Genomic DNA, 12,431 nt, shown 5'->3' with positions numbered 1-12,431 from the left:
CTATGCTCAACTGGGGCCTAGCAGCCGCGAACGGCCTGTGGATTCACTCTTGTCTGGGCTTGGGCTCCCTGTGGGGGGCCTTCGGTTGGCTGTGATGCGCTAAGTGCACTACGAGACTGGCGCTTTAGCGCTGCAGCCATCAACGTTTAGCCTGTGTCCTGTGCTGTCTTCTCTCGACGCTCGACGCTCCTCCATGCGGTTCAAGCTCGTGCTGGACTGGACTGGACTGGACTGGAACCAGGACAGTCTCTCCACCCCCCTCCGGCATCATCACCAATTTTGATCTCTTCCCCTTCCCAACGCTCCTTGTTTGCTTGTTGCAAAACTCGCAAATCTCAAATTATCAACCCAGACGGCGGGCCCACCTGGAGCAAACCAATCTGGGCGCCCGCACAGGTCGAAATCTCTCTCTTTTTTGCTCCTCGGGTCTGGTTGAGCAGTTTCGACGGCGGTTTTCTTGCTCTCCTCTTCCTTTTGTCGTCGCCGAATCGCCTGCTACCATTTCTACCGTGGTATTACTACCGGTCGAACGTTGCCCTGGATCATGTGGAGGACAACAACAACGGCCTAGTGACGCTTCTTTGGGGGGCCATTCATTCATTTGGCCAATTCGCGCACAATAAACAATACCGACGACATCAATACTATTTCTCTCTCTCTCTCTCTCTCTCTCTATTCACGTCACTCCTTCGCCTTTTCTCCGGTACTCGACTCAATCTCATAGTCTTCGCGCCGCTCTCGAGTCTTGCTTCTTCTCCCTCGCCTCGCGTCGCCTAGTCGACGGTTGCTGTTGCTGGGCCGTTTCTGTCCACCGCCAGCATGCTGCGACCGGCGACGCCCTTGACAGTTCTGCTTGGCCTTGCCTTTGCTTTGCTGCTCCTCTCGGTGCTGTCAGCTCCCATCATCTCGGTCATCCCTCTCGGTAGCTTTGAGAATGTTCAATTTGGCGTCTTCGGTTTCTGCGGGCCCACGGGCTGCAGCAGCGTTGGCATCGGTTATGACATTGGTGAGAAGATCCATGATTGCCTGCCCCCCTACCCCCACCGTCATGAGCAGTTTGATTTATGCTGGTTACATGTACCAAACCAATGACAATGGCTAACAAAACATCTGCGTACAGGCAGCGTGATTCCTACCCGGAAGAACCAGGCCTTTGACCTGCCAAATAGTGTTCGCCATACGCTCTCCTCCATCTTGGTGCTTCACCCCGTTTCTGCATTCCTCACTTTGGTCCTGCTTTTCATGGCCATTGCTGCTCACTTCCGCGCTGCCTCTCACTCGTCGAGGTATCTGCTCTTCTTCTTTATTTTCAATTTCATCACCCTTCTCGTCTGCATCGCCGCTTTCGTCATCGATGTCTTACTTTTCATTCCTCACATGGCGTGGGGCACGTACATTGTCCTCGCTGGTACCGTCCTGGTTTTCCTGAGTGCTCTGGTCTCTTGCGCCATGCGACGCACTCTGGTAAGCAGAAAAGACCGAAAGAGGAGGATTGCTGAGAATGCAGAGATGAGTGGTGAAAACTACTATAACCGGGAGGCTCAAGCGCCGAAATCCAGCTTCACCATGACAACCCAGCCCACGATGCCAGTCGTTAGTGGTGGAAGCGGCACCCAAGACACCTTGCCTGCATTCGCCACATATGAGGCTCCGAGAGACGACCAACAGAGCGAAGAGCGCATCCCCCTGACACAGCGAACCACGTCTGAACGTTCATCCAACGGGAGACAGCCCGCGGTTGCCGATCTGGCCGCCGTCTCGGGCAGTGAAATTAGTAGCGCTTATGGCGGGCCGCAGAGGTCAGCAACACAGGATTCGTACGGCAGTTATGGCAACGTGCCTCCCAACACCTACGGAGCGGCTGGCCAGCCGTATGATGGCCGCCGGGTCCCCGTTAGACGAGAAACGGACCCCGTGAACGGCTACGGCGGTCGTGGGGGCTACGGAGCTCCTATGAGAGGGCGAGGAGGCTATGGCCCTCCTGGCCGGGGTGGATACGGCCCGCGTGGTGGACGAGGAGGATATGGACCGTCATCCCGTGCCGGATATGGTGGTGGCCCATACTATAACGGAGGCGGAGGACGCAGCCCGCCGCCGATGAATTATTCTTCCGATGACATGGGTGGCCAGTACAACAGACGGCAGCCGCCACCTCGGCAAACGTTTGCAGATGGCCGAGGAGGACCTTATGCCGGAGCGCAACAACCGCCACAGTCAGACGCTGCCGTAAACTATGGGGCACCGAGTCGTAATGTTAGCAACAGCGGAAGCAACAACAGCAGCAACAGATTTGTGCCCTACCGCCCAGATCCCGATCTGCCTAGGGCAGAATCCCCTCCACCGCTACCAGAAGCCACCGAGTCCGCAGTTTCATCCGTTGGGCAGGCCATCGAGATGGACGCAACACCGGCTGCTGGAGCAAGCAACAGCGATGGACAGTATGGCAACCTCAGGGATAGCGACACGGATGTTGCTGGAATGGTCAATCTCCAGCAGGGCCACCAGCCTTCATCCGCGCGGAGAGAGACGTTTGCCAGTGACGGGAGCAAGTATTCAGAAGACGAGTATGTATCATCCTGTACTGCTTCTCTCCCTTATTGCATTACTAACCAAGTTGGCAAACCATAGGCAATATGTCCCATCTCGGGCCCAGTGGAACCAGGAGGCGGGAAGAAACTCGCCTCTCGTAGCACCCCTGGCAAACACGCAGCGTGGCCCTACGCCAGATCACTCTAGGAGCCCTGCACCAGCAGCCGGTGTGAAGGAAAAGGGCGGCTATTATGAAGATGTCGATCCTCGTTTTGACCAGACAGCCCATACACCTCCGCGACGTCAGACGACTCCGCCGCCGCCGCTACATCTCCAGCAGGCCAGCTACGAAGATATGGGAGGTGGTCCCGATGGGACTCGCAGCCCTGCCGAGTCGGAACACTCCAACTTTACGTCCATCTCGCAGCGTGGTATCAACCCGCAATGGAGCCCACAGCCGCCAATGCCGCAACGCCGACCGGTACAGGAGCGCCATGACATGATTCTGGACAATCCTGATTTTAAACTCCCGGGGGGTCGATCGACGGCCGCGGGGAAGCGAAGAGTACCGGGCATGATCCCTGAGAGCGCGTATCCGAACCGCCCAATGTAATGTCGCTTAGGCTATCAACCCATCTTCTCTTTCTTCTCTTTCTCCGCGACGACAGCGCTTCTTCTAAGGCACCTACTTTTCTTTATGCGAATATAGATGGGCTGGGCCTAGTGAAGGGCTCACCACTGTTGCATTTGTTCCTCTTTTCTTTTCCTCCTCTTCTACATCGTCTTCTTTCTTCTTACATAGTTACACTCAACCTTTTGGGTGATTCTACTCTTTGACGGCAACTTGATCTTTAATGTTGATCCTCTCATATTCGACCCGATGATGGCATCTTTGGCCTGATCTATATCTATACGCCACACCTCATGGCGCTTGCGCCTTGGCTTATACATTGCTATCGACACGCCCTTTTAACCTTGTTTCATTTACTACGTACATTGCGATGCTCTACTCGACACGGAGAGTGGAGTAAAGTCATTATTCTTCCTTTTTTTCACGATAATGCGACGGACGGACGACCCGCTTTATGGGATGTGGGGGACCTCAACTCTGAGATCAGAAGACTACTAAGGTTTTGCTTGGAAGATTTGGCTATCTTTGCCGCAGGCTTCATATTTCTTTTTCTCTCTTTTTCTCTTTTCAAGTTTGATAATTCGGAAAGGCGTGTCTTGATCATACCCAGGGAGGATTTACCAGGAATGAATAAAAAGTATCAAGACCTCTGAGGCTTGTTTTGCTCTGTTGGCATTGGATATGTTACGTAGGACGCGCGGCTATTAGGATATGATAGTGAGCAGATGAAGAATAATACGTATACACGAAGTTGTCACTTGCACTGAATGCCTATCTTGTGCACTGTGCTGTTGATGTCGAATCTGGGCTGCTATGGAGCACCTTTGTTGGGATAGGTTAAGTTTCACTGTTAGATAGGTAGTAGATAGACGAGAGTACAAGTAGGGAGTTATCACAGGAATGGCTTGTTGAAGAACCCCATGGAGGCTCTGGAGCTCTTGGCTGGGGCTCTTAGCCTCGAGGTTAAACAGGCCCCATTCACTGACGATGCCTTGGAGAGAGGAAGACATAACTGGGTCCGTTGAGCTCGCTACATTGGACTCAGTTTTTGAGTTTTGATGGCAGCTTTTCGAGTTCACTTTGGTGGCAGTCTGCCTTTATTTTTGTTCACCCACTGGTTTCACTTTGGCCTCACTTTGGCCTCACTTTGGCTTCACTTCCCCAACCTCACCTCCCCACCTCTACCCTTCTCCTTTGCGCATCATCATCACTTGCAGCGCCGTGTTTCCTTTTCTCTCGAATATCTTCCTTCTTCTTGGAAACTTGCAGATATATATTCCCTCATCAAAGCTATTCCTGTTGGGAATCATAGGTAAGCCAAACGATCCTTGCCTTAGGTAATGCCACTCCAGTTGTTGCTCGCCTTGGAGTGATCGAGGGAAGGAGCCCAACAAAAGTTGTGCCTCAGGACTTCTCTCCTCGATCCGCTTACCGCTTGCCTATCCCACCTCTCCTTCTGCCCTCGCTCCCACTTGCTCGATTTTTTTCTCCTCTTACTTTTTCGTTTTCCTCTTCCTCGTCACTCCTCCCCCCTCATTCGCCATCTTCTCTTGGCCATCTTCTCTGCAGACTCGCTGGGTTGCCGGGATTTCTTGCATTATTTCTCGCTGGGTCTTTCCGCCTCACTGTTGTTTCATTCATTGGCAACTCGTGAGGGCAAAGACAGGATCTTGGAGAGAAAGCAGGCTTTGAACATTTAATTGCCTGTTCGATTCCGTCTTTGATTGGTCAATTGGTTGACTGCGGCTTGAACTCGAGCCGCCCGCCTCGTCTTTGAATCGTATATCCAACCCTTCTCTTTGTCTCTTTGCTCTCCCATCGCCTATTTTTGAACTCACTTTGGCGCTCTGATCTCCCAAGAGCGATCTCACGAAACCATAATTGTGTCGTCTCTCGCTTCGCTCGCTTCGCAGCTAACATGGACCTTCCCTTAGTTTCGATTTCTGTCGCACTTTACATCCTTTTATTCGACAAGTAGCAGTCGTTCAGTATGGCACAGGATACGGAGCCATCTGGACCAGCGGTGGATGAGGAACCTTCTTCCCCGACACTCTCTTCCCCAACACCTGTGGCATCAGCCTCAGCCTCGTCTCAGCCCACCTATACAACTGCCGGGACAATCTACAACCCCAGCTCCTCGCAGCGGCTCCAGCCTCCCGCTCGTCGTGGTCGCTTGCTCAAGTTGAACTCCGAAGCCAGTGGATTCCCTCTTGATGCCGCCAAATTTGGTACTCCCAGATCTATGCTGTCTGACGCACAGTTCAGATCTGACGCCAGTACCAAAGTGCCCGCAGCTACAGCCATTCAACAGTATAGTCCTTTGCAGCAAAACTATGATCGTGCAGTTAGCCCTGTTGTCAGCCCAACTCACGAACCCGGAATGTCATTTCATGGCGTCAGGCCGCACAATGCGTCTCTCCATGCTGGAGCTGATTCGCCACATGTCTCTCTCTTCGATAACGGCAAGGGGAAGGCGGTCGCAACCAATAATGGCAGTTCTAGCGATGACGACGACGACATTGTCAACAGCGCCCTAATGAACATGACTGTCAAATCTCTCCAAAACCTGGCTTCGTACCCGAACCCGAACCAAAAGAGCGCTCAGAAGGCGCTTCTTCGGGGGACAAGGCCAAAGGCGGGCAGCAACCTGAGCGGTGGCCCATCTAGATTGAGCACCCCATTCACATACCCTAACGCCAGTCCTGGTAGAGCAACAAACCCCCCGAGTGAAGACGCCTCAATCGGATTCAGACCTATTCTGTCGGAACCCAGCGCTCTTTACCAGAGAACCCAAGACCGTCGATGGAGATCTCGAAAGATGGCATCCGAAGCTGGAGCAAGTGGTACCTATTACAGTGCATATGAATCCCGGCGCTCGACCCCTTCCACAAACAGTGACATAACGGATCTCAATCCTTCAGCGTCTATGCATCTCGCCACAGGCCCAGGCGCGCCCAAACCTTTGACGGCTGGACCTCCTGGTCAGCGCCAATATCGCCCTTCAACATTCGAGTCGACATTCAAAGCACTCGCGACTCGATCGGTAGCCTCTCAAGGGTTTTTCAATGAAGCTGAAGAGGATCGTCCTTCGTTTGCTGTCAGGGTGGCCAACACCGTGCCATCGACTCCCCAAGACTCCGTCGCAGAGGACGAGGAATACATGTCGGCCCCCGAGTTGTCCATGAACACGTACAACGGCATGCCCGCAGTTGCCCGGAGCCCACCCCCTGAGTATGAGGAGAACCCGATGATTTCTCCTAATACTCTGCTGTACTTGACCATCAATTCCGAGCCCGACTGGCCACAAGAACAACGGTGCAACGCTGATGATGTGTACGGGTGTACTTGCCCAGCCTATGAAATGGGTGGAACAAGCGTCGCAAATTCTGCTACCCAGAGACAGGGCTACTCTGGCTCATCTGGCCCGGGGGTTCCAGGGAGCTTTCACACACCCTGGCAGCCAGAAATGTATTGTGCCTATGAGCAATGGGATGAGCCCCTAGGTCCAATGTTTCCCCAATCCTTGGGGTATCCAGGACGCTTGACCGTACGGGAGATTCAAGAACACAATTGGCGACTCAACGTTATGTGGTATGCAGGAACTGGTTTACTGGGTGACTTTGATGCGGCACAAGTGCTCTCCCAGCCTACCAGCCACAATACCAACCCGCCAGTAGCAAAGCATATTTACGGTGCAGTTGGAGAGGGACGTCCCAACCAAGCTGTAAAGGAGAGCCCCGCGGCTCGAGAAGATGGGCCTTGCAGCATGCCAATCAGGTTTGTCGACGACGACGTTACGGACGGCCTCGCGCTCTTGGACCGAGTTTTGAGCAGGGCTACTTGATTGTTACCAAGGGAGAAGTAATATTGGTCGGGGGAAAGATTACCGGATAGGTGCGGGTCAGTTATAGTGGTAATGGTTATGGGTATAATTGCACAGGATGACTTTTTTATTTTTTAACCCTGAAAGGGTTGGATGAACAGGATCAAGGCTGGGGAAATCGATTTGCGAGAGAAAAATACGGATGCTGGGCCGAGTACCTTCTATGGAAATCCCAGAATATTAGTTTGGCAGGTCGATAATCCATAATATATCACCGTGTGTTACCATTTGGGTGGATCTCAACTTGTTCCCTTCTTGCAGTCTTTCCGAAAAATGGGGACAACAATGGCCGTGGAGTAGCATTACTAAATCCTAAAATGGGGCGAAGTGACTCCCGAGTGGGAAGGGCTTCTTAGGAACGGGCCAATGAGGGCGGGTGGAAGCAGATTGATTCCAAAGCCGCTGCCGATTTGGAGCATCGAACCACGCGATGCGAACGGGGCCGGAAGGTTGAAAATCTACAAGGGGAAAATGGGACCGTGGCTTTTTAAGCACTTTGGCCAGGACCTTTATCTGTTCTTGGCTTCCTGGCGATAAAAACGGGCAACGGAGAGTGGAGCTGCCGGATTCGAGGGGCCCCGTGAATTACTGGTATGACGATATAAAGAAAAGACGGTTTCCCGCGTTGTGGCGGCGGAAATGGGCTGAAGTTAGCTGGTGACCTTTTTTTTTTTTTGGTGCTTGTCACTTTCCAAGGAGGGAAGGGAAAAAGCGAATACTTCTCTTTTCCTTTTCCCCTTTCAAACTGTAGGGCGGTTGAGGCATCATGACTGCGGCGCACGGCGTCATTGCGATTCTGGAGTCGACATATAACAGCCTGGATTTGGACACTATTCTGGACTTGTATGCGGACGACGCCAAATTGACAGCCCACTGTGAGTTTCTTTGTTTGGTTCATTTTAACCTTTTGTTGAAATGTTTGATTTTGCGCAAGACCTGTGTTGGGGATGTTGGGGGCGGGGCAGATGAGGCTGACCTTTTTGTTTTCTGAAAAAGTGTTTGGGCTAGTGAACGCCAACAAGAGGCAGATCCGGGCCTTTTACGCCGATTTGTTCGAGGCAAATGGCGACGTCGAGTTTGTGACGCGATGTATCAGCGGGACGCCTGACTTGGTCATCTGGGAGTGCGATGTGCGGTGCACGGCGAGGCGCAACTCGTCCGCCTTGGGGGTCACGAGGGGAGATGCCGTGGTGATGAGGGGGGTGTCGCTTTTGAGCTGGAGAGACGGCTTGATTGCGGAGCAGAAGGACTATTTCCATGTGGCGAGCAAGTGTTAGTAGGAGATGAAAGGACGGCTGTTACTGCACCTTGAAGGGAGGGAAAAAAAGGCAAAGGAAGGGCACCATCGCAGAGCGGATTCACAATAATCATGGGGATGGAGCGCCCGTGACGCTCGTCTCTGGAGTTGCCAAGGTGATTCTGCTACTGTTGCGGATGCCATTCGCACCATGCCCTACTGCCCTTTTTGTCCAGGGCTGAGTGCGATGATACCTATATTTGGCAGCTCTGGGGATTATTTTCATGTTCCGAGAACGAAAGCGTCTTCGAAACTGCTTTGAATCCAGGATCCGAGCGGCGATGTGTAGAGGCTGGGTGCGAGACAAGACACACCTATTGCGTGACCGAAGCCCTGGCTGTCAGAGGATGCATGATTTTTCTGAAGGCCGTTGCGCGCATCCTGCAGAGGTACCAATACGAACCTGGCTAAACTCACCTTGAACGAGATATCATAATGAACAATGCGCAATACACAATGCGCCATCGAGCACGGGTGTTTGCATTTACATGAACGGAAGATGGAAGTTGGATTGAATCATTGCAGCGTTCGATCGATAGTGGGCAGCTGTTCGCTTACGGTCGCTTCGGGTGCAGGCAGCTGCTGTAAGAGCCAGACATGCGGCAGTCGCGACTTCCTACCTTGTTCACGTTCATGCATTAGGTACATGTCAACATCAGCGCACAATTTGCCGGTTTTAACAATTTGAAATCTACATACCTAGGTAGGTAATCAGATTTGTAGTCACCAGGCAATTCATTCAATTCGTAAAGAGAAAAGCAATCGACAGCAAGAAATACATGTCCTTGAAAATCCTGAACCTGGACAGCACAAGATTCTCCCAAACGCGTCGCTATAATTCCAAACCCGCCGCCATAAAACAATCTAACCAGTGCGGCCCCAATTATCCATTTCATGAGATCCATCCAGTGTCTATATATATTCGTCTTCATTACAATTTGGCCAGAGCAGAGGACGAGGCATTGACGACTCTTCACTAGGCCCGTCGTGCCTACTGTCCTCTGCCTCGTCCTCTGCTCCGCCCTCTTCCTCATCCTCTGCCTCATCCCCTGTCTCCCCTGCAAGGCCATCCTCAAGGCTCATATTGTTATAGGCAGCAACAATATTACCCACTCTGTAACTGTCAGGGTCCTCAGCAATGCTGACGGTGCTGATGGGGTACTCTGAGTGAACTTGCTTAGCAATGAGCCTCTTTTTCTCTACATCGGGAGCTTCACTAATGCCGACGTAGTCTTTCAGGAGTCGAACATGTTCCGGGTCCAGCGTGTCCCTGAGTAGACAAAACGTCGTGTCTCCAAGAAAGCTTTGTTTCGCATGGTCGTGCAAACCCTTGCCAGCAAGCACCACGGTAGACCGGAAGAGTTCTGCATGCTCAGGTGTGAGTTCTAACGATCGAGACAGAGCTCTAGAGCTCATAAAGCCAAGCAGAATTTGCGTTTGTAACAGGCACGGATCGTAAAACTCAAAGCCATGCCGCAGATAGTACAGTCTCCAGACAGTCTCGAGCCCAATTCTCGACTCCAGTACTATTTCTTCTGGGGTTTCTTCGCCAAGTTGGCCAAGTGCCCCGTGTGGGCCCATGCTTGGTTTGTCGGTATCCGCAAACGGGCTAAATAAGCAAAGGATGATATTAAAATAGTGCAGGCTTGTTGCTGCTATTAGCTTCCAGAGAGATACCCAAGAGGGACAAGAGTGAGGCATACTGAACGAAAAGTTGAAAGGGTAGAATGGCTTGTTTGATGGACAATGACAGCGGCAAACTCTGGTACCACTGTTTGAATCTTGAGTAGAACGACAAAGTTTCTTGCAGTGATAGCTTGTTCTGGGTCTTTGGATGTGGAAAGACAGAATCACCTAGATCGTTCACAATGATACGAAATTCCGCAATTGCTTTGATAAAGTCGGCATGAGGAACAAGAATAGGCTTCTTGGTCAGCGGATAGCGTATCCGGGTTTTCGGATACCAGTCCCGTTGCACCCTTGGGTCGGGCAAGTAGTTAGTAGGAGGCACTGCAAGGAGCGGCGGACGAAAGAAGTGGAAACAATATGAGCTGGATTCGGCATGGGTTAGCTTGATGTTGCCAAAGAAAGCCTCACCGCTCACAGAGTAAGAGGAGAGGACGAAGAAGCAAAGCAGTGCCTACGCCTGATAACAAAACACTGCCCACGAGGTAAAAGTACGGGCAATTCGCATGTCCCACCCAGAGAGAGGTGGCATTTCAAACAAGCACATCCTTTCTGCCATGGCAACAGCTTGCAGCAGATGAGACCACCCAACTCTGTCGGCTGCATTCATGTTATAGGTTACGGACATGACAAGCATAGCCTGGATGTTTGTCAAAGAATCAGTGTCTGCTTCGAGCTCTCTGAGCCTCCTCACTTCGGCTGAGAACTTGTATTGCAGGGTATCTGGATTCCAGTACTCGGTACGGCTCGATACCCTATTGGATGCGTGCTAAAGGAATCAAACTCAGCACTGCAGATTTTGCGAATGTTCCTATTGACCCCGGACTCACACAAGCCGCTGCAAGCACGGCATTTACTAGTAGTGACGAGCAAAACCGGTTCCCGCCGGCAACCATATCTTTGAGGAAGTAGTCCTTATGGAAAAAAGGAAGTGTGGGGTACACGTATAAAAAATATGACTTCAGAAGTATCCTGAGCATATCATCAGTTAGCGCCACTTGTGTCCACTGAGAAGGTCTCGCCTCGTCAATCTGAGGATCAACGAGGTCGGCTGTAAGATACGGAACGTGATACTGAATTCCAAGGCCAGACAGACCCGTACGATTTTCTGGACGTCGCTGTTGTGGCTCCGGTGGGGTAATGAGTCCCTGAAAGATGAGGGTGTCAAGATATGGGTTGTAGCGTTGGAGAAGAAAACTTGGCATCTCTGTACCATAGGGGAAGCTGAATCGAGTCCAAGTTTCCGGAACAAGTGCGACTTGCGCAAGAAGATCGCCGTCTTGCACATAGCGAACGAGAGACGCAATATCTGCGCCATTCCTCACGCGTTGAAGCAAGCCTGCGGCTACGCCATCATTCTTTGTCTGCATGACTCGAAAGAGTTCTTCGTATATTTGAGATCTTTCCCTCATTTCGGCGTACTTTGCCTTGGTTATCCTGGTGGACTCGACATCCGGCCATTGGCACCGAATGTTTCTCTTGAGGCACTGAGAGCACTGCAGCGGCTGTCCCTCATCGCACTTGAACAGAGTGTAAGTTGACAGCAAATAGGAAATATATAAAATGTATGGCTAAAGGGAGAATATTATACCCGAGCTTTGCGCTTACGACATGGCACACATGCCGTATTGGTGCCGATGCGGTTGGGCTGCTGGGTTGGCGTAGACCCTGGGCTTTGGGTGCCGGCTGCTTTTTTGCTCTCTGCCCTGGCTTTTGCTCTACCTGTTGCTCTAGGTACTGCGCCCTTCGAAGGTTCTGCAGGTAGAAACTGCCGGTGCGGCTTGGAGGAGTTGCTGGAGTTGCTAGAATTGCTGGAGCGAGGCTCCATGCTTTGGCTCTAGCTGGTGATTCACGATAGTTGCATTGCTCGGGTCTCATGGCGGTGAGGAGTTGAACAAGCACGTCTACGAGGAGTAAAAATGACAGTACGCAGTTATGACGTCAAGCTCAGCCGCCTTCTAATTGGGCTCTGAACACTGGAAGGAAGGAAGCATGGCAGAGGACGCGCCCAAGATACCTCCAGCACCAGAGTCGAGCATTTGAATTTCAGTGCACTTACAACGCTCCCGCCATGCTAAAAATCTGGATACCCGTAATACAGTGCTTGCTTATAACAATGCTTTGCTTTAATAGTACAAGCACGAGGGTTCCCACTAATAAATAGCCCGAGCAAAGCCTGTGAAGCTTCCAACAAAGACATCCTCGGCCATCTGACCCGCTAGTCCCCTTTAGGCCTCCCTAGAACGGACTAGGGCGCAAGCGCTGCAAAATTGACATCAGCGATTGTGCGCCCAAAAATTCCTCGTGACAGCCAGTCTCTGCTTTTCTGGCAACCATTACTTCATCCTGGTCATTAAACTAACAACAAGACACGCGACTAGGCCAAGGAGACGTTTCCTAGCCCA

General features: G+C 51.8%; 4 protein-coding genes across 4 annotated transcripts; 3 read left to right on the top strand and 1 right to left on the bottom strand.

Annotated features, from left to right (window-relative positions):
* Positions 1-819: 819 nt before the first annotated feature.
* Positions 820-3,142, top strand: TRIVIDRAFT_27893 (uncharacterized protein; the record flags this gene model as incomplete). Its single annotated transcript, XM_014101222.1, has 3 exons — positions 820-1,006; positions 1,121-2,564; positions 2,629-3,142. 3 exons carry the CDS (start codon positions 820-822, stop codon positions 3,140-3,142), a joined length of 2,145 nt encoding a protein of 714 aa, XP_013956697.1.
* Positions 3,143-5,150: 2,008 nt separating this feature from the next.
* On the top strand, positions 5,151-7,004 carry TRIVIDRAFT_200786 (uncharacterized protein; the record flags this gene model as incomplete). The annotated part of the gene is made up of 1 exon (XM_014101221.1): positions 5,151-7,004. One exon carries the CDS (start codon positions 5,151-5,153, stop codon positions 7,002-7,004), a length of 1,854 nt encoding a protein of 617 aa, XP_013956696.1.
* Positions 7,005-7,809: 805 nt separating this feature from the next.
* TRIVIDRAFT_29370 (uncharacterized protein) lies at positions 7,810-8,320 on the top strand (the record flags this gene model as incomplete). Its single annotated transcript, XM_014101220.1, has 2 exons — positions 7,810-7,918; positions 8,040-8,320. The coding sequence occupies 2 exons, from the start codon at positions 7,810-7,812 to the stop codon at positions 8,318-8,320; spliced, it is 390 nt and encodes a 129-aa protein (XP_013956695.1).
* Positions 8,321-9,252: 932 nt separating this feature from the next.
* Positions 9,253-11,854, bottom strand: TRIVIDRAFT_27992 (uncharacterized protein; the record flags this gene model as incomplete). The annotated part of the gene is made up of 5 exons (XM_014101219.1): positions 9,253-9,985; positions 10,044-10,391; positions 10,485-10,795; positions 10,857-11,546; positions 11,618-11,854. 5 exons carry the CDS (start codon positions 11,852-11,854, stop codon positions 9,253-9,255), a joined length of 2,319 nt encoding a protein of 772 aa, XP_013956694.1.
* Positions 11,855-12,431: the final 577 nt, after the last annotated feature.

This window comes from Trichoderma virens (genome assembly GCF_000170995.1).
Source record: "Trichoderma virens Gv29-8 chromosome Unknown TRIVIscaffold_6, whole genome shotgun sequence".
NCBI lineage: Eukaryota > Fungi > Ascomycota > Sordariomycetes > Hypocreales > Hypocreaceae > Trichoderma > Trichoderma virens.
Note: the sequence above shows the minus strand (reverse complement) of the source record. Positions and strands in the feature narration are given on the sequence as shown.